This window comes from Poecilia latipinna, unplaced genomic scaffold (genome assembly GCF_001443285.1).
Source record: "Poecilia latipinna isolate Pla-1442-1.1 unplaced genomic scaffold, P_latipinna-1.0 Scaffold711, whole genome shotgun sequence".
In the NCBI taxonomy this organism is placed as follows: domain Eukaryota; kingdom Metazoa; phylum Chordata; class Actinopteri; order Cyprinodontiformes; family Poeciliidae; genus Poecilia; species Poecilia latipinna.
Window position 1 is genome coordinate 47515 of NW_015113327.1, and position 19254 is coordinate 66768.

The following is a 19254-nucleotide window of genomic DNA, read 5'->3' on the forward strand; positions in this document are numbered from 1 at the left end:
AAACTGTTTCCTGGAAAAAACCCACCTGTGTTTCAAAATCAATCAGTAACTGAGGAACATAAGCTGTTACAGTCAAGGTGAGATGAATGGAAATGACATGCGGTTAGTTGAACTTCTTTTATGTTCAGGTGGGTTAATGATCTGCAGAAAGTACAATACAAAAGGGAATCTGTGTCACCATGGCAGTCAGCAGCATTGGGACATTTGATTGCATAATTACGGGTTCCACCACGTGGCTTGTGCCGGCCAGTGATGAAATCAGCAAGTCATAGTGAGACAAGGTTGATTTTTAATGGCTTTGGTAAATAGGCTCCACAGCGTCAGCAGATGCTTCAATGTCCTTCTGGGAATTTCTTCAGCTGTTCCGGGACGCTTTGTACTCCTCACCCAAGAACCAAAGAGAAGAAAGCTCCAAGTTTCCTTTAGATAAAGTGGGCATAATACAAGGAAGTAGAGTCATCTAAGTCAGCTTCACTGTGGTCTGTGTTTGTCTGGTAGACATTTCCAGATATCACTTCCTTACTGATGGTTGCTCTAGAGAATTTGTTTTTGGTGCAAATAACTGGGTTAGATTGGAAGAACATTGAAATATGAATTAGATTTCCATTAAATATGTGGTTTTATTGTAACATCCACCAAAAGTTTCCATCTAATATGGAAATTCCCAAATTGTTCATTTTCTGATTTAGATCAGGGCTTTGTGATGCAGGTCAAAACATCGACATTGTTGTCAGCACCGTAACAATCATGAGATCAGAAATATCATCAAAGGCACAAAACCAACAATCATGTGTCATAATTATTACAGAACCAATGGAGCTAAAGGGAGACAGAAGACACCACACAGACAACGACTAACAGATGTAAAACAACAGAGGTACTAAAAAAAGCTGAGATTTCATAATAAACCCCACAAACTGAGCTGTCATCCTCAATCAGAAATAAGACACAAAGTCATGACACAGAGACATTTCTAAGAAAACCAAATTAGAAACAACATTGAGTAAAGCAAAGATGACACAAAGAAGTAATAAGCCAAGGAAGTTTGGTCATTTTCCTAAAGTCACCTCAAAGTGAGGATGTTTTTTTTTTCTTTTTGTTGTTTTTTTTTTACTCTTTTGCTCCAAATACAACTTCAAGATGTTACATATTTAGAAACTGAAACTTCAGGTATTTGTTTCCATAATACCTGAAGTTCAGCAAGAGAATACTCCAGGTACAGACAGCAGAAGCCTCGTGTTGGTGGTGATATTTATCAAATAAAAGACGGATCTGAGCAGCTTATAACTGCTGGGGAGGTGATCAGTGGCACTGGAGCCAGGCGGGTCGGAAGGACAGAGGCTATGAGAGGCTGAGTTAAAATGAATCATAAACACTGAGAGAAACAAACTATCGATCCTATCAAGACCACGGTGAGTATTGGTGTCAGAGCGATATTAGCATGATGAGCTCCATAGTTTTGTTTGCAGTTTCTCTTTCAGTCAGTTTCCTCAGAGCTGTGTGAATGTGTCAGAATGCCAGCTCCCCTACAAACAGAGCTGCAGCCTATCAGTCTATCAGTCTTTGTCTGTATTTGCACAACAAAAAGCCAGAGAATCAATTAGCTCCTATCATTTGTCCTGAACGGGTATCTGTCAAATAAAAACTCATCAAAGAGCCAGTTGCCATGGCAGCGCCTGCAGGTGATGGAGCTTTCAGATGAGAACAGCTGAGCCGGACAAAGGCTTCACACCAGTCTGGACGCTATTGAGGCTGAATAGTCCCACAGAGACACAGACACGCAGAGGAAAGGATGCTATTCTTTCCCGGCCTCTCTGATGCAGATGATGTGAAGAGACTTCAATGGCCTGAACCTTTCAAATGAGCACACAGCCTCCTCCCACCGGATGTTTTCATTGTTCTGTCATTGCTGCAGGATGAGGAGAGATTTACTGAAACTGTGTGGAAGATGAGTAGTAATTAAACCATATTTGTAATGGAAAAAGTTTTTTAAACAGGTGACTATTTCTTTGTGTGACTTGCCATCTAAAGAGTTTTGCCATCCGCGAACTGTTTTTCTATTTTTAAAAGAAAAATATAAAAACACTATTTTGTCACTATTAAGCGAATTAGTCATGATGAATTGATTACTGAAATAATCGTCAACTAATTCATCAACCAATTAATCACTACCTCGAGTATACAGGCTGTAAAACATGCCCTTTGCTGAACAAACACCCTCAGAGCAGTAAATATAAAATTATGCACTTTGCATTTAAGATATATATAAAAAAGCTTCTTCTTCTGTAAATATATTCAACCTAGAACTAAAAAACGTATCACCAGTTCAGATCTACACTGTATTGATGACGAGGAAAACACATTTTCATGTCAAAAAAAAAAGAAAAAAAAAAAAAGAAAGTTGCAGATGCACCATTTGCTACAAATAACCAAACTACACATTAAGGAATATGATGTTATTTCATTTAACCAAGAAAATTATCGTTTTTCTTATTTAGAAAAGGAGTTGAATTATTACAAAGTATTTGTTTGTACTTCTATACTTCTGAGATTGCATAACATAATGGAAGAAATGACTAAAGTAATAATTGTTTTAAAGTACAGGCAGGAGGTATCTGATATGGAAGCTGAGAAGTTATTAGAATGATATAATAAATGTTTCCTATTCACTCATTCATAAATTGTAGGATTTGTTCATCTTTAAATTTCAATTCTTAGGTCTTCAAGAAAAAGGAAAACAAAAACTTAAGCAAAAATAAGATTAATAAGGAATTTAATTCATAACACACATTATCCTAACTTATTGAAATGTATTATTATTATTAATTATCCATAGGTTGTTCACTTATTTCAAAAGGGACAATGCAAAACACGTAATATGCCAGAGTTAGCCATAAAGACTAGTTTGGAACTCATGCACCTAACTGACTACAAAAAAGTTCTGATGTCATTGATGATGTCACTGATTATGTCACTGAGTCCTTTGATCTTGTGTGGAATTCTTTCCAGAATCACACTGCGTTGTTTCCGACAGAGATCTTACAAAGTTTTTGAACTTTTGCAGACTCAGTTTTGGTGAAACAAGAATCACTGAAAGCCATCAGAAAATGTTTCATCCTGAAAAGACTCCACAGCCTTCCTTCAAGCAGGAGAAAGATAACGAGACCATTTTTGGCAAAGTCCTGTCTCTGCTTTTGGAGGCGACCGATATGTTGGAGGAGAAGGAGGGTTTGACCGAGCAAACGAGACAAATGCAGAGGAAAATAGGAGACATGGAATGTCTCGAAGAAGATTACATGTACCTCAAAAGCCAGGTATTAATTTATGGTGCGATAAATGAATATTTAAGACAGGATTTTACTGAGTTGCAGGAACAATTGGAAGCTCAAGCTACCCTGAAGGATAAACACCAGAGGAAACAGAAAGAACTTGAGAAAATAATCCAAAGCAACGAAGCTTTTGAAACAGTACTTGAGGAGTTAATTTTGAAACTAAAGGATCCCAATAAACTAAAAGAAAACTACCAGGCAGCAAAAGATGAGAAAGAAATGCTGACACAAGAAAACACCAGGTTGGAAATGCAGATTCAGAAGGTCCAAAAACAGCTTTCAATACAAAACCAGGTGGAAAAGGAGTGTGAAGAAACGGAACGGTACAACAGAAGCTTAGAAATGAACATTGAGGTTTTGAAGAAACAGCTCGAAGGGCTAGAGGACAAACTTTGGGAAAAAGAAACCAATTTTATGACTAGCTACACCCAAAACCTCCAAATTAAAATCAGCCAGCTCCAAAAACAGCTTAAGGCTGAAAAATACTGGACTGACAAACTAAAAACTATCAAGAGTCATTGGAGGGATATAAGTGAGATGAACAGCAAACTTCAAGCAGAACACGAGAAGCTCAAGCTTGAGCTGAGGAAAGCTAAAAAGTTCAAGGACAAACACGGTGACATTCAGTCCGCTGTTCTGGCTAAGGAGGAAGAAAACGCCTCTCTATCGCTGGAAAATCTAAGACTTAGAAAGGAACTGCAGAATCTTAAAAGCACGGAGGACAAAGTTGGAAAGTCAGCCTGTCCACCAAAGACTGATGAAAGTGAGACAGGCCAGCCTGAACAAATGCTGGATGTTATTTCCACCTCACCTGTCCACTCAGTGGAGGACACAGAGGTCTCCTTCAGCCATGGCGACCCACATCCTGATGACCAATGGACCGACAATAAAGCAGAATCCATCCAAGCACAATCAGAGACAGATTCAGAGAGTTTGAAAGGAGACGACAGGGTGGAAGTTTCCACGGACCTCAGTTCCTCACCTGACCACCAAGTGGACAAGACAGAAGTCACTGCGGAACATGGATGTAGTGCAGATGAGACGTGTGACAGAACTGAACCACAGCAGTCCAACCACAGGGGGAGATGGTGGAATGTGTCCCTCTACAACATGCTGTTTGCCTTACCTAAAACCACCCACAATTAGTTCATTGGCAGACAATAAGACCTAGCTCACACACACACACACACACGCTCACACAAGCACACTTACAAATACACAAAAAAACTTTTTCAAGTTTTCTCCAGGTGATCTGAGATATTCCCAAGAAGCTGAGTCTCAATAAGCCTTTTTCTAAAATCCCTGCTTATCAGCAAAGTGCACAATTGGCTCCATTCAGGGTTGTTCCGAAACAAACAGGAAATCTGGAGAAACGTCACCATCAACATGTCCTTAGTCATATCTAAAGACATGTGCAAAAACCATTTTGCTGAACCATTTGCAATTATTTTCTCTCCACACACCCACACCTAAAATAACTTCATATCACATATAACATTCACCTGATCAATGTGAATGATCAGGTGAATCATTCACATTGCACAAAACAAATTAAGCACAAAACAAATTAACAAGCACAAAACAAATTAAATATGCAAATAAATGTCAGAAGAATCAATCAAAATATTCAAACAATAAAACATAAACATTTGCGGGTTCTGTTCGGGTTCTCCGACTTCTCCCCATAAAAGCTCAATGTTAGGTGACGATGGTTCACCTGTCTGAATTGCCCCTTGTTAATTGCCCTCACTGCATACAGATGAAGTTATTAAGTTATTTGGTTCAGGTGTGTTTGACCACACCTGATTAATAATAATAGGGTTCATACTGTTAAGTAATTTGCCCACTAATATTAACAGCATATCAATCAATCAATCAATCAATCAATCAATCAATCAATCAATCAATCAATCAATCAATCAATCAATCAAATTTTATTTGTATAGCACATTTCAGCAACAAGACATTTCAAAGTTCTTTACATCATAAAAACACAAAGTTTTGCAAAATAGAATCAACAATCAAAACATTTACATTTAATCAAGTGCCATCATTACATTTTTAATCGATTATGTTTCAATAGCAGCTCTAAATAGGTGGGTTTTTAATCTACATTTAAGGGACTCAGTGTTTCAACTGTTTTTCAGTTTTCTGGAAGTTTGTTCCAGATTTGTGGCGCATAGAAGCTGAATGCTGCTTCTCCTCATTTGGTTCTGGTTCTGGGGATGCAGAGCAGAACCACAACCAGAACCAGAACCTGAGGAGTCTAGAAGGTTGCTACGACAACAGCAGATCTTTAATGTATTGTGGTGCTAAGCTGTTCAATGATTTATAAACTAACAACAGTATTTTATAGTTTATTCTCTGAGCTACAGGGAGCCAGTGTAGGGACTTTAGAACTGGGTGAGAAATCAGACTGGAAGACATCAAAGCAGTTGGTTATAGTTAGAGAGCTATTTAATTGTTTAAACAGCTTTTTCAATCATTTTGCTGATGAGTGGGAGGTTGGACGTCGGCCTGTAATTCTGCAACACTGATTTGTCCAGATTATTCTTTTTTAGCAGTGATTTGATGATAAAACCCTCTGACATGGTTCCTGCTCTCTAGCATCTTTCCGTTCTATTTCCTTATTGTCCATAATCTTGACTTTAAGTTGCTTCTGTTTTCTCAATTGTCTCTTTCCCTGAATGCTGTTTTTCTTGTTTGGTAGTTCTGTCAGCTAAGGAAGCGTTTCACTGTTTTGATGGAGATAGTGTTGACCATACGAAAGTTTGGTCAGCACCAAACTTTGGTATGGTGTTGACCACACGGTCATTTCATTGATGTCATCTCCATGTGGCTGGCACAGTGCATCCCAGTCCGTGGCCTCAAAACGACCCTCAGCTTCCTGTGACCATCTTCTGATTGTTCTTCTTATTACAGGTTTCCTCTGAACAAGGTGTTTACATTCTTGAGCAGAGAAAAATAAGATTGTGATCTGTTTTTTCCCCCAGAAGTGATCTGTTTGGAGATGTATGAATCGTTAACAAGTGCATAAAACAAATCTAACATCTGTTTTTCTCCAGTAAAGAAGCTGTCAAACATTGGCAGTGCAGCAGATAATCAGGAATGATTAAAATAATAAATTTAAATGTATGATTTTCATGTTTTTTATATTCAAAACAACTTTTTGAATTAAAAAAAGTTGTGTTTATGATATGTGCAGTGTTTGGATTCACTCATTCGTTCCTCCACGTCTCATCCAGGCTGGTACTGACAGAACAACACGTTGAGTAAAACAGAACTGTTTGGCCTTTGGTTTCTGGCATCAGTTGGTGTCCAGACTTGGTCATTTTGTCTTTGATTGATTTGTTTTATTGATAAATACCTTTGGACACATAACAGCCAAACAAGGCTATTACATCCCAACAGGTGAGTGAAAGTGTAGATGAAATATGTGTTTACATGTGTCGTTTAACCTGTCATTCACGAGAGAACCCAAATTTGGGTCCTCTCGTGACAGGGGTGTCAAACTCCAGTCCTCAAGGGCCGCTGTCCTGCAACTTTTAGATGACACCCCTGTTGTGAATGACAACCTGTGAATGACAGGCTAAACTGGTATACATTACTCACAAAAAGTTATGGAAATTTGACATTTGGGTGGTAATAGGGTGTGTAGTAATAGTGTTTGTGGTGTGAATCATGAGGGTGACGTGCAAAACGTCTACATTAAAATTACAGCTAGTAGTCACAAAGAGCAGCTGTGGATGCAAACGACAAAAACTTTTCCATCCAGCTGTCTGGCAACAAACTTCACCTGAAGAAACATCATCTGCAGGCGCAAACTGAGATTTTTCTGTAACATCAAACCGCCGTGACCTGGTCGTCCGTGTCTTCCAGAGTTTGTAGGTAGATATTTATCAGAGCTCTGGACTGTCCTCCAGCTTCAAGGGACACAGAATAATCTAACAGCATGTAAATAATGCATAGACTTATGTTTGCACTTACTGTTGTGAAGCAAGTTTTCTATAAAATGTATTACATCAGACAATGTTTGTTAGCTGGAATGTTTAATTACATAAAATGTTTACTTTAAAATGGGATCTGGTTCATTACCTGTTTACTTCTGACCTGAAATATGTTAAATACATCAAATGTATTTGATGTATTTAACATGATGTACATCAAAAATACACTATATGTACATTTGTTTTATGTATGTACATATATGCATTTGATGTATTTATTTAACATACATCAAAAGTACATTTGGAATCTTTTTTTTATCATGTTTTCTTATCACCTTTAATATTTACTTTGACATATTTAATCACATCAAATGTTTAAAGATGGACTCCATTTCAGTTTACTTATGTGAAATGTTTACTGTGAAATGTCTGACTGTATAATTGTTTACTTTAATTCCACGAAGTGCTAATTTAAAAATAGGATCTATTTCATTACATGTATGCTTGTTACCTGAAATATTAAACTGTTACTTGGTGTTTGAATAAAACGTCTTAGGAATGTTCACCACAAGAACATTTATTAAATGAGAGAAATCAGTCGAGTCCATGTTAGTATTCAACTGTACAAACATTTCAACACAAAACAATTTGTGCAAATACATTTCTTACAATGCACATTTTTGCAAAAAACAGTACAAGCAGCTGCTACAAAAAGTTCAAAACAAAGAGTGCAGCAAACTTTTTTTTTCCAGTCTGTGTTTTACATGTCAACATGTGGAGGTTTCTTTTGCATTAGACTTTACAATCATGTTCACCAAACTGCAGCACACATGCACAATCTTATCAAGAAGTGTCGTCTCTTCTCCCTCACATGTGAGCAGCAAAGTTATTGGCACAGTTCTGTGCAACATTTTGTATTTGTTTGTCATGCAACTGATCACTCTTTCCACATGGATTCTGAGGTGAGCTACAGCTTGTGTGTCTTCGACATCTTTAGTGTCGAGCTGACCTCTCCCTTTAGTGAATGAGGGCATTTTGACCTCAGCGCACATCATTCCTACACTGTCTTTAACATCAAATCCTCTGCCAGCTAACACAATGTCCCCAGGTAATAAATTGGAGAGAATGCCACAGTTTTCTGCTATGTGCTTGTCTGATGCTCGCCCGCCCCATCCATTAGAAATAAAAGAAATTGAACCATGCGGTGTGATCCCAATCAGGTATTTCATTGTGTGTCTACCTTTGTGCTGAGAGAAGGACTGTGCACGTGCTTTTAAATTTGAGGGCTTTTCTGTGCCTATTTCGAAACAGTCGACAATAATTGCCACACGCTTTCCAAATGTTTTCAAAAATTGAGGTGGCATGTCGGCTTGTAAGCAATGCCTCTCAGGCCAGTTCACCGCTGGCTTAAGGTGTGTGTACAATACATCTAGGGTGTCAGCAAAGGTATCAGACAGAGTTTTGTGTGACACATTAAAAAGATGGCAGAGATGCTGAACAGGCAGATCAAGTCTAAGACGCATCAGTGTAAGTACAACCATTTGAAATTGTGAAAGTTTTTTTGATGCTGGGAGAAAAGGCATAACAGTGTTAAACAACGACAACAAGACAGCAAAGCAAGGAAGTCCTGTGTAATATGTGACCTTTTTTGTGTCATCCTTAAAAAAATTTTCGGCCAGCTGTCTTTTGTTGAGCTCGTACCTGAGCTCCCTGTTCTCCTGTAACAGACGGTTTACTTCTGCCATCCTCTCTTCACACAACTGACATTTGGTTGGTTGCCTTTTTGCTGCTGGTTCATGTTCGCCTTCCCGACCTACAGCCTCACTGAGCTCCTCTTTTATAGTTTGTACTGCTGTGTGTTTATTATTTGGCTCTTCTGGGGTTTCTGATGGAGTCTCTGGAACCTGCTCCTCCAGCTGTCGATCCGACATGTCCGTCGCTATATGGTCTTCAGCTGCACCGCTGCGGCGCCTCTTTCGACGAGAACGTCGGTCTGATGTCGACATATTTGAGGGGGGACTCATCAGCAGAGTTGGAACCCAGTCTGGATTCTGCTCATCCATTTCATATGAAGGTTTGCCTTGAAGAGGACATACGAGAACACAGATCAGTGTTACTAATGTGAAACTGGCAACACTAGAACAATGCAAGCAGTTTATTTCATCTAATGTTAATTTCATTGATACAGCACTTTAAAAACAGCTATTAACTGCACCACAGTGCTGTACGGTATTCATAAAACCACATTAGAATACAACACACGTTACATACAAAAAATATGCACAAACCAGGACGTGTTTACAATCTATGAGTTAAGCATGAACTAAACGTGAGTACACCTGAACAAAGTCGTGGCAAAAACGTATGGCACAACACCAACAAAGCGAATTTAGACACTCACCAGAATGGAAATGTTTGGAACAAACTTGTATGTATCTTGGAATGCTAGAGAAGTTTATATCAGGACGTTTCACCGCTGATATCCAGGCCATTCGTCTTCGTTTCGTTAGCTCAGAAACATGTTCTCCCTCCCGTTGTTTCCATGCAGGAAAACAATGAAACGAAAGTCCGTTTTCTATCTTTTTACCACTCCGGTCGTGTGACCGGACGTTACATCCAACAACACAACAGGTTCGAACCATTGCTAAGTAATTCTAACCTACTTAAATTTTTTAAAGAATCTGCGAGAAAGTTTTGTTTTCGACGGATATGATTATTTGTTGCCCTTCAAGATGGCGCTCATATCCCATCAACCACTGCGCCGCAGGCTATGCCTACCAGTGACGTCAACATTGGCAATCTTGCTAACAAGCTTAGCATAATTTAGCTAACATATGTATGGAACAGCATTACTTAACTTACACGATTTATTTTGAAAAAATTGAAAGGTTTTCCCCCCTTTTTTTCTGGCACAAACTGTGCAGCTCAGCAGCACGTCTCCCGGTGAGCCACAGGTGTTAAACCATATTCTGTGACCTGACCACCGTATATTGTGAACGTATACTGTGGGGGCGGGGAACAAACAAATGGAAAGAAAGACGGTCAAATAAACACTCCTATTTGACCACTGTTATGATTATTATGGAAATATAACTCAGATATTGTGACCATGGTATTAATTATAGAACATCAAATACTAGAGCATTTAAAACATGTTTACTTATAGAAAAATGTTAAATACTATGGTCCATCTTCCCATAAGTAAGCATTATTTGTATTTGTATTTTTCAAAACATAACAGTGGGCTCACTCCTGCATTAGTAGTAGTAAACTCCCTCAAGGTGTATTCAAAGACGACTCGGAAAAACAAGTTACCACATGTTAAATGTGAATGAATCTTTTATTAAGTGTGGAAGAAAAACAGTGGTCTAGAGGAGTTTGACACCAACAAACTCGTCATGTATACAGATGATTAATGTCCCACAGTGACTGAATACTAAATGTACCTTTATACACACGATGAAGAGGCAGAACACACAAGATAAATTAATTGTGGATACAACTCACGCCATCACAACTGTTCAGACTGAAAATACTAAAAGCAGATCTCGAAGCTTGCAGGCTCAGAAGGAGATTATATTCTCTTAGAAGTTTCCTAAACTTAAAATGGTCATGTTGAACACGCATACACTTCAGACTGATGTTGAATTGAAGAGAAAGCATGTGGAATCATGACGATGTTCACACGCACTAAAGCCACGCGGTAAGCAGTTTTCAGTCTGTGCACCCTCTGCTTGCAAGTGGAGAACAGTTGGGAGGGTTTGGACGAAGGACTGGCGCCACCGTCGGGATCCTCTGCAGAAGGACATCGATCCTCGCCCACCTGAGTATGCTAGGTTACGGGCCAGAACGTCATAAAAACTCCAAACACACATATGTTTCCGTAGGCATGCATGCTGGAGCTCCTCTGAGAAGTGGACAGACCGATGGAGGCCAGACGAGTGACCCCGCCGTTCAACAGGCTACCTTCATATCAGACCCTTAGTGCTGTGTATGATGTCTAAACAAGCACCTTCGACCCTGTGACCTCTGGTTGGGAACCAGCAGGACAGGATAGAGTCCAATATGAGCACAGCCTGCTAAACAGGCGGGGTTTAACCTCAGCAACCAGACTGGGTGATGTCTCCACCCGACCTCTTTGACACCTCCAAGGTGGTAAAGACCTGCAGGAGGAAGAGGCCATCGTTATGGAAATGTTGCTTGGTAAAAGGCCTGGAGAAGCAGGCAGAATTATTGGCACTCCAGGTAGAGATTTGTAAAAAGACTCAAAATAAATTAATCTTTAATGTAGCAGTCAACAGGACTAGGGTTTCCACTCAGTGTACTTGGGGGACCCCATGCCCCCAGGCTAAGTGTTGCTTATTATAATTTCTCTGGTGAAACGGTTTGAAGTACAGCATCAGTATGGTCAGGATGTCAAAACATAGAGAGAATGAGGTCAGGTGTCCTTTTTTTGGTTTTTCTTTCTGTTTGTTTTAAATTCACCAGACCTCTGACCACTTCCTGTCTCTATACCAACAACTTCAGACTTTATTTGTGACTTGTCAGCAAATGAAGTGACAATTTTTGCAACATCTTTTGATCCTTTATCTGTGACTTAAGACTTATTTTAATTGCATTAATTAATTAAATGTAGTCTTCAATACTTCATAGTTGGTGTTTAGGTATTGTTAAAGTCTTCAAACACATGATTACCAAGTCATATTTTTAAAAATTTCTGTCAACTTTAAGCATTTGACTCAAACACTGAGGGCAACTGGATGGCTGTCCTAAATGATCTATTGCTCCAGTAATTATTGTAATAGTCTATAAGATTTTTTGAGACAATTTTCAAGTGATATATTGATAATGGCATAATCCAAGTTTGCCCTCTCAAACACCAATAAATGTCAAATTTGTAAAAAAAAAAAAAAAGGCAAAAAAACATAAGCACTGGAGCCAGAAAATATTGTAAATAAATAAAACAAAATAAATAAATACAACTGAAAAACCATTTATAACTTAAATCATAAATAAAATGGATTATGAAGTCTCTAAGCAAAATTGCCCTTCAAAAAACCTCAGCAAGGAAACAGAACAACCTAATGTGCAGCAATTAGCCCTGTTACACATTAACATAATGAATGTGTAATGCTACTCCATTATTAAGCTAATTCACCCTATCCATCACAACAATAAAACTGATCCATAATTCAACTCAACATCTTCTTAAGACAATTAGAGATCGTCTAGGAGACGATAACAGAAGCATGAGGATGGTGCCCTCACACAGGAAGTAAAATATCCCTTTTTTACGCTTCAGGACTCAATTTGTAGCGACATTTTAATCAGAATAAAAAAGGTTGGCGTGCTGCTCCTACCTCAGCGCAGGTCGGGTGGATGCCGATGGTGACGTCAAACTGCTCCTTGGTCGCACCACATTTCATGGCGGCACCGAAGCCCTGTGTCACCTCCCCGGCGTTTGGCCCCAGGTAGTGGAACCCGATGACTCGGTCCTGAAAGGCAACAATGAAAACAATAAACTGATAGGACAGAACAGTGGACAGAGGTAGATAAATCTGCTGAAACCGTACGCTGTCTAGTTTGTTGCAGATGATCTTGGCATAGCATTGGTTGTTGTCGCGGCCCGGCACAGTGAACTCCAGAGGCCAGAACAGACTGTGGTACACCTGTTACACAAAAATCAAGGTCAGACACGTATGTGAAGACATTAAATAAAACATTTATCCCTTAAAGCTGCAGTATGTATGTATGTGTATATATATTTATTTTTTTTTTACATTTGATGAAACAGTCACTATGTAGTGACAGTATGTTGAGACAGATGATCAAAATAAAAAAAAAAACTTCTCCGCCTTCTCCCCACTCCCATCTGAAAACAATCAAAGCCAGGAGGCAGGTCTTAATGCTGTCAATCACCCCTACTTGTGGTGCTGCTCATCCACTGCCTGCTCTGTTACGCTACAGCTAGCATAGCCTGTTGTGAATGCTAGGCTAGTTAGCATGGCTACCAATGACAACAAATAAATGGTCTTCCTGCAAGTACATGAGCATGATTGACAGCGCTAAGACGCTCTTCCTCCCTGTGATTGGTTGCTTTTGGTGCGTTTATTCAGATGGCAACAGCAGCTCAGGCAGGAGGTGGAGAAGATCCATCTTTTCACAGATTATCCATCTTAAACTGTCACGACATGGTGACAGTTGTAACAAATATGTATATATGCTTTTAAAAAATTAATAAATAAATAAAAGTTGCATAGATCACCTTTAATACATTCCAAAAATACTTTAAAAGTCCATCTAAAGTTGCTAAATTTCCTGCTTACAACAATGAATGAGTGCAAGACTAAAGGTCTTGAGACAAACTGGTTAGATCAGACTTACTTAAAAGAAACAAGCCTGATTATCACCAGAAATATTTTATTTGAACTCTTTATTTGACAAAGAGACAAAGTGGACAGGATCCCAGTCAGCTGAACCTCTGATGAATTATTCACCTCGATGTTGTCCGGGCCGTACAGCTCAGTGGCTCTCTCCTCTGACAGGCCACAGGCGCCGTACTCCAGCGGGGTGAAAACCGTGGTGGGAACGTTGATGTAGTCACACTGCGCACAGACGGACACACACACACACACACACACTTATCAGGGGGCCCTGCACCGCCTTAGAGACTGTGCAGTTGGCATTAGAGGGACTGGAGACCAGGCTGTACCTTGACATTGGATCCGCCGTATAGACGGCGTGCCAGTAACTTCCCAGCTTGGATGGCGACGGGCGTCAGCTCCCACTTTCCCTCCAGAATGTCTCCGATGGCGTAGATGTGGGGCACGTTGGTCTGTTCCTCGTCGTTCACTGGAATCTTTCCATTTCTGGGAAAATAGTTCAGCGGGTTAACAAAGAGGGAAGGAAGAAACGGCAAGATTAAAACTCATCTAAATACGACAACAGCAGAAGTCAAGTTCAAGTCACCATTCATCATCAATGAGTGTTAACATTTAGCAGGTACTTCAAATTAGACACATTGAAACAAGAATAATACAAACAATAAAGCTTCTTCACTGAACCTTCAGACACATAAAATCAGCCTTCTATCACCTGAAGAACATTTCTAGGATTTAAGGACTATTGTCCTAGCAAGATGTAGAGAAACTCACAGAGTTTAACTTTAGTCACATTGATCAATGCAACACCACCAGGTCCTGACTACACGTGCAAGGTCAACAATAGTCACCCTATAGTTGCCAACTTAGCAACTTTGTCGCAATATTTTGTATCTCATCACTGTCACTGACCTGCTGGAAGGTCAGTGACAGTGAACCCACAGAGGTACACTGGATGCAGAGATGTCTAAACGTTTTGGTGCATGGGCCAAAATCCATCAAGTTCAAACTGATCAAGGGCCACATTTTGTTTGTTTTTTTTTCTTGTCTATTCTTAGCAACAAGAACATAATTTGGTCACTATTTCTTTAAAAACCTTTTGCTGCATTTAGTTTTGATTAGTTTTATAAGTCAATAAAATGCAGCTCTGGACATTCCAAGGTCTGGTTTTAAGTAAAGTTGACATTTGTGGTATTTATATTTACTCAAATAAAAAAAAAATTAAAAAAAGCAAAAGTAAAGCTTTTGCTTTCTTTTGCAAAAGAAAGCAAAAGTATTTAATGGTTTTAGATTCAATACTTTGTGTTGAATCTAAAACCTTCCATCTCAAAACATTTTCAGTAAAATGTCTCATTTGCATCAAACATGCTTTCATTCTAATTATGAGCCAGTAATACAGAAGCAAATCAGCTTTAGCCTTCTACCCTCATGATTCACTATACACTGAAGAATGGCATACCATGACACAGCAAAGATAAAAAACTGGGTCCAAGGTCAGCCTGAACACACACTGTAGTAGAATTCATGAAGAGAGTGTTAATATTTCACATGCTCATTGAAACACAGAGCAGCTCAAACTGTATATTACTATGATCATAAGACCAGTTCATATGACTGAGAACAGCTTCAGGCTCAGCTGCCAAGTTATTCACTAAACAAATCCTGGGGTCCAGTCAAAGACCGTTCACATCTGTTTCAGCATTAAGTCATGAGAGAAAAGCTGAGCAAAAAACAAGAAAAGGACAGTTTTGATCATGAAACTTTAGCAGTTCACTTCCTGTTGGTAACCACATGCTGACGTTATCGTTTTACTAACCAGTCACCTTTCATATCTCCATAACAACCCCCTCAACTCGGCCCCCTCCCCCCAGCACCCTTCAGTTCCCCCAGCAGAGCCAGAAGTGCTGAATCACTGTGACTGTACGTTCAGTCTTAAAGGGACAGCGCAGAGTGAGGCGGCGCAGCAAAGGAGTCTTACTTTGGGTTCACTTTGACCCCTGCCTTGTCCAGGCCGATCTTATCTGTGCATGCGTTCCGACCCACTGCAATCAACACCTGAGGGACAGACAGACAGAGGGCCTGGTTAGTTACAGGAAGTCCTGCGGGGTTGCTCAATTATTTGCATAGAATTCAAATGGAATTTAAATGGAGACCAAAAAAAAAAAAAGAAAAAACTGATAATAAATCACTTCCTTCCCCTTAGAAGCTGCAAGACTGCTAAAATTAGACCCACTACAATGACTTTTTGTCAAACTTTAACCTATTTGGTCACAAAATAAATGTAAGGACAAATTAAACAAAATGGAAAAAAATAGTTTGGATTTCATCAAGGGGTGGGGGGAGCAAAGCAAAAAAAAAAAGAGATGTAGGAGGAAGTGGTTCAGATTCCAAACACAGACTGATAAGGTGAAGAATGATCAGCTGATCAGAGATCCACACACCGTGTTGTACTCGTCCTCCATTGTCTCGTCCGTCTCTGTGGACTTGGCCGTTACCTTCAGCCTGCCGGGGCTGCCTTCCTCCAGCTGCTCGATCTGATACACACAGACAAATGTTTATCTATGGCTTAAAAAAAAAGATCAAACAGGGCTCAATTAGAAGTTATGCACAGTGCAAAGTCTGCAACAGTGGAGATAACTTGCAACTTCCATTATGCAAAATACAAGAGTGACACGTTTTATGGGAGATGGCAAAAACAACACACACACGCCCATACACACACCTTTGTCGGCACAAATTTGCGGATGAATTTGACTCCGTGTGTCTCCATGTGTGCTCCGGCGCGGTTGGCCATGTCCTGGTCGAAGCCCCTCAGCAGGATGGAGCGCACCATGACAGTGACGTCGAGGCCCAAGCCGGCTAGGAAGCCACCGCACTCCAGAGCCACGTAGGACGCTCCGATCACCAGCGTCTTCCCCGGGCAGTAGGACAGCGAGAACAGGTCGTCACTGGTGAACGGAGCAAAAACGACACAAACCACAAGTCAGGTAACCATTAAATCCCATTTAGCAGTCTGTTAATTCTGTATTGTATCTTTAATATCTGACAATATCTGTATCAGTCCAGATATTGAAACAAATCAAAGACAATTTGTGCTTTAAGCTGCATTTTCCTGCAACGGCCGATGTTAAACCTCACATATTGGTATTGGTATCAAAACTGAAATTGAAATAAAGTGGATCGGCGCATCACTAGCTTTCTCATTTTGAGCTTGAAGTAGTTTTAGAAGACACTGTATATAACTCTCCCCCCCAATGATTTTAAACTGGCTTGGAAAGACATTTATAAATTCAGCAAAAAAAATCCATTTTGAAATTAGCGGCATAGGATCCTACTTTAAAAAAAACAAAACAAAACAAAAAAAACAGAATGACTGGAGTTGTATAAACTATTTCAGACTGGGAAAAGAAAAACAGGCAGGCAGCATCCAGAGACAACAGCCTCCAGAGCTATGAGTGAACCAACCAGACACAGACAGAGTCCACCTTTAATAATAATAAAGGGTTTGTATTTACAGGGGACTGACGGGTGGGCAGAGCACACCCTTCGCCCCCCAAACTTCCAAGGCTCTTAACAGAGTGTGTGTGTGTGTGTGTGTGTTCACCTGGTGATGCAGTACTCCTTGTCTCCGGGGACTCCCAGGTAACGTGGCCTTTCCCCTGTAGCCAACACAAACCTGGCTGCTGTGTAAAATGTCTCCTTCCCTCGTTTGTTTGTTGCCTGACAGAACAAAGATGATAATTTAAAATGTTTACACCACAGAGCTCTGATCACATACAAGATGTAAAACATTGTTTTCTGTATGTGTGTTTGTCATGTCTGTTGTGTTCCTTGGTCTTAATGATGACTTTGGTTAACTCATGTTCAAAGTAGTGGACTCTATTTAGGGGTGCCGGAGTAAACTGGGCTGAATATCTGTGCAGGAGGTTCCTATGGTTCCATTACTTCATGTCCTCAATTACTGACTACTTAGTTTATCAAATATCCCCTCCAAGACATTATGTTTTTTGTGACTGCTGTGGCCTAAAATTAAAAAAGGTCATGATGCATCAGCAATGATCCATTGTTCACCTTGATTTTGTGTGGTTCGATAAACTCTGCATAGGCGTTGACGTAGTCGACGTTCTTGTCCCTCAGCGCCACCCTGTAGCCCCAGTTCAGAGAGCCGATGTAGTTGTTGACTGCAGTCTTCATGGTGTCCCAATTGTGTTTCACTGCAGACAGACAGACGCCGTTAAAGCCAGGTTCCTCCTTCAGAGACCATTTGGGTTGTTGGGATGTCAGCGGTCGGCAGCCTCACCCGACTCGTCAAACTCCCAACCGAACTTTCGTGCGTCCTGGATGGCCGTAGCCAGCAGGGCTGTCTGGTGCATCAGCTTTTTGGGGATGCAGCCAACGTTCACACAGGTTCCACCGAGACCTGACGAAGACAACAGGCGTTCAGATTAACAATGGCTGCCCACAAGAAAATTCACTAGTTTGTTTTATGTCAAAGCGTCTCACCCCATGTGGTTCCTGTTGGTGTGGGAACAACGTAGTCCAACACCATCACCTTCTTCCCCAACATGGCCGCTTCCTGTTAGCAGTAGACCACAATGTTATTGTCATTGAGTTGCATATTTCAATCCTCTTCTAAATCAGACTTTACAGTGCACTAGAAGTCACATGGCTCAAGAGATTGCTGGCATTTTATTGCTACAACAGTAGCCTAGCAACCAGAGCAGAATGGCAGAATCTACTAGATCACCTTGGAGCAGGCCAGGCCTCCGGATCCGCCTCCGATGACTATCAGGTCATAATCGTACGCTTCCTTTACCCCGCTGAGGAGCTGCTGTAGGCTGCCATCTTTGTGAGCCTGATGCAAACATGAACACAAAGTTCCCACAATGCACTGGTCAAATGAAAACCAGAGGATCACACTACACTGGGATGGAACAACTACAACAGTCAACCATTTGTTTATATTCCACTTTGTTACAAAAATGAAAAAAGTCAGATTTCACACAATGGAAGTGAGAAACAAAGATCATTTATAGTTTTTGCCTGTCCTCTTCAATTTCCAATGTTAGGTACAATTTGTTTTGCAGCAGTAGATAAAAGCAAAACAAATCAATTAGGAGGAAGGTCGAGGACTGTACACAACGTCAGAGTATCTACTTCCTGTCTAATACAGGAAGTAGAAGTATGTGTAACGTTGACATCTGATGAATCACACTGTGTAACCTGGTGGAATTGCACCAAACCAACATCTTCTTTGCAACATTTCAAAAGTTTGCTTATTAACAAATCAACAGCAATATACATACGTTAGACATGCAATCAATGTCAATAGATCATACATCTGATAGAATATTCACTAAACTCCAATCCAGAACTGCACAGCATTTTGGGAGATGTTGGTAGAGGAAATATTTTACCCAGTCAACATCTCACAGCAAACTAAACAAGGCTTGTGGCATCAACTAACTCACTCTTTGGTTACCTAGCAACAACCTGTTGAGTAACTTGTGCAACAGCAACAGATTTTGCAACTGCTTAAAAATGGGGGGGGGGGGGGGAAACCTGGGGGAGAAAAAATGGCGTGAACGGGTAAAATAA

General features: G+C 40.2%; 2 protein-coding genes across 2 annotated transcripts in view; both read right to left on the reverse strand.

Moving 5' to 3' along the window:
• Positions 1 to 7832: 7832 nt before the first annotated feature.
• LOC106955160 (uncharacterized) lies at positions 7833 to 10034 on the reverse strand. Its single transcript, XM_015045168.1, has 2 exons — positions 9678 to 10034; positions 7833 to 9356 (listed from the first exon to the last, which is right to left on the reverse strand). The coding sequence occupies exons 1-2, from the start codon at positions 9916 to 9918 to the stop codon at positions 8044 to 8046; spliced, it is 1554 nt and encodes a 517-aa protein (XP_014900654.1). The 5' UTR covers positions 9919 to 10034; the 3' UTR covers positions 7833 to 8043.
• Positions 10035 to 10590: 556 nt separating this feature from the next.
• The window catches only part of txnrd3 (thioredoxin reductase 3), a 17338-nt gene continuing 8674 nt past the window's right edge, over positions 10591 to 19254 (reverse strand). Inside the window, exons 4-16 of the mRNA XM_015045169.1 lie at positions 18404 to 18511; positions 18160 to 18232; positions 17957 to 18076; positions 17728 to 17870; positions 17261 to 17376; positions 16379 to 16604; positions 16098 to 16190; positions 15635 to 15711; positions 13989 to 14145; positions 13774 to 13881; positions 12850 to 12945; positions 12637 to 12771; positions 10591 to 11439 (exon numbers count right to left, since the gene is read on the reverse strand). Of these exons, the coding sequence (XP_014900655.1) occupies positions 11377 to 11439; positions 12637 to 12771; positions 12850 to 12945; positions 13774 to 13881; positions 13989 to 14145; positions 15635 to 15711; positions 16098 to 16190; positions 16379 to 16604; positions 17261 to 17376; positions 17728 to 17870; positions 17957 to 18076; positions 18160 to 18232; positions 18404 to 18511 (1515 nt within the window). The 3' untranslated portion in view covers positions 10591 to 11376. The remainder of the gene's footprint in view (positions 11440 to 12636; positions 12772 to 12849; positions 12946 to 13773; positions 13882 to 13988; positions 14146 to 15634; positions 15712 to 16097; positions 16191 to 16378; positions 16605 to 17260; positions 17377 to 17727; positions 17871 to 17956; positions 18077 to 18159; positions 18233 to 18403; positions 18512 to 19254) is intronic.

What these genes read in the sequence shown, in the direction of transcription:
- LOC106955160 (XM_015045168.1), bottom strand. Translation starts at nt 9,918, where the DNA reads ATGGTTCGAACCTGTTGTGTTGTTGGATGTAACGTCCGGTCACACGAC. An exon ending in TTCCAAACATTTCCATTCTG is followed by an intron (nt 9,357 to 9,677) that starts GTGAGTGTCTAA and finishes GTCCTCTTCAAG; the next exon opens with GCAAACCTTCATATGAAATG.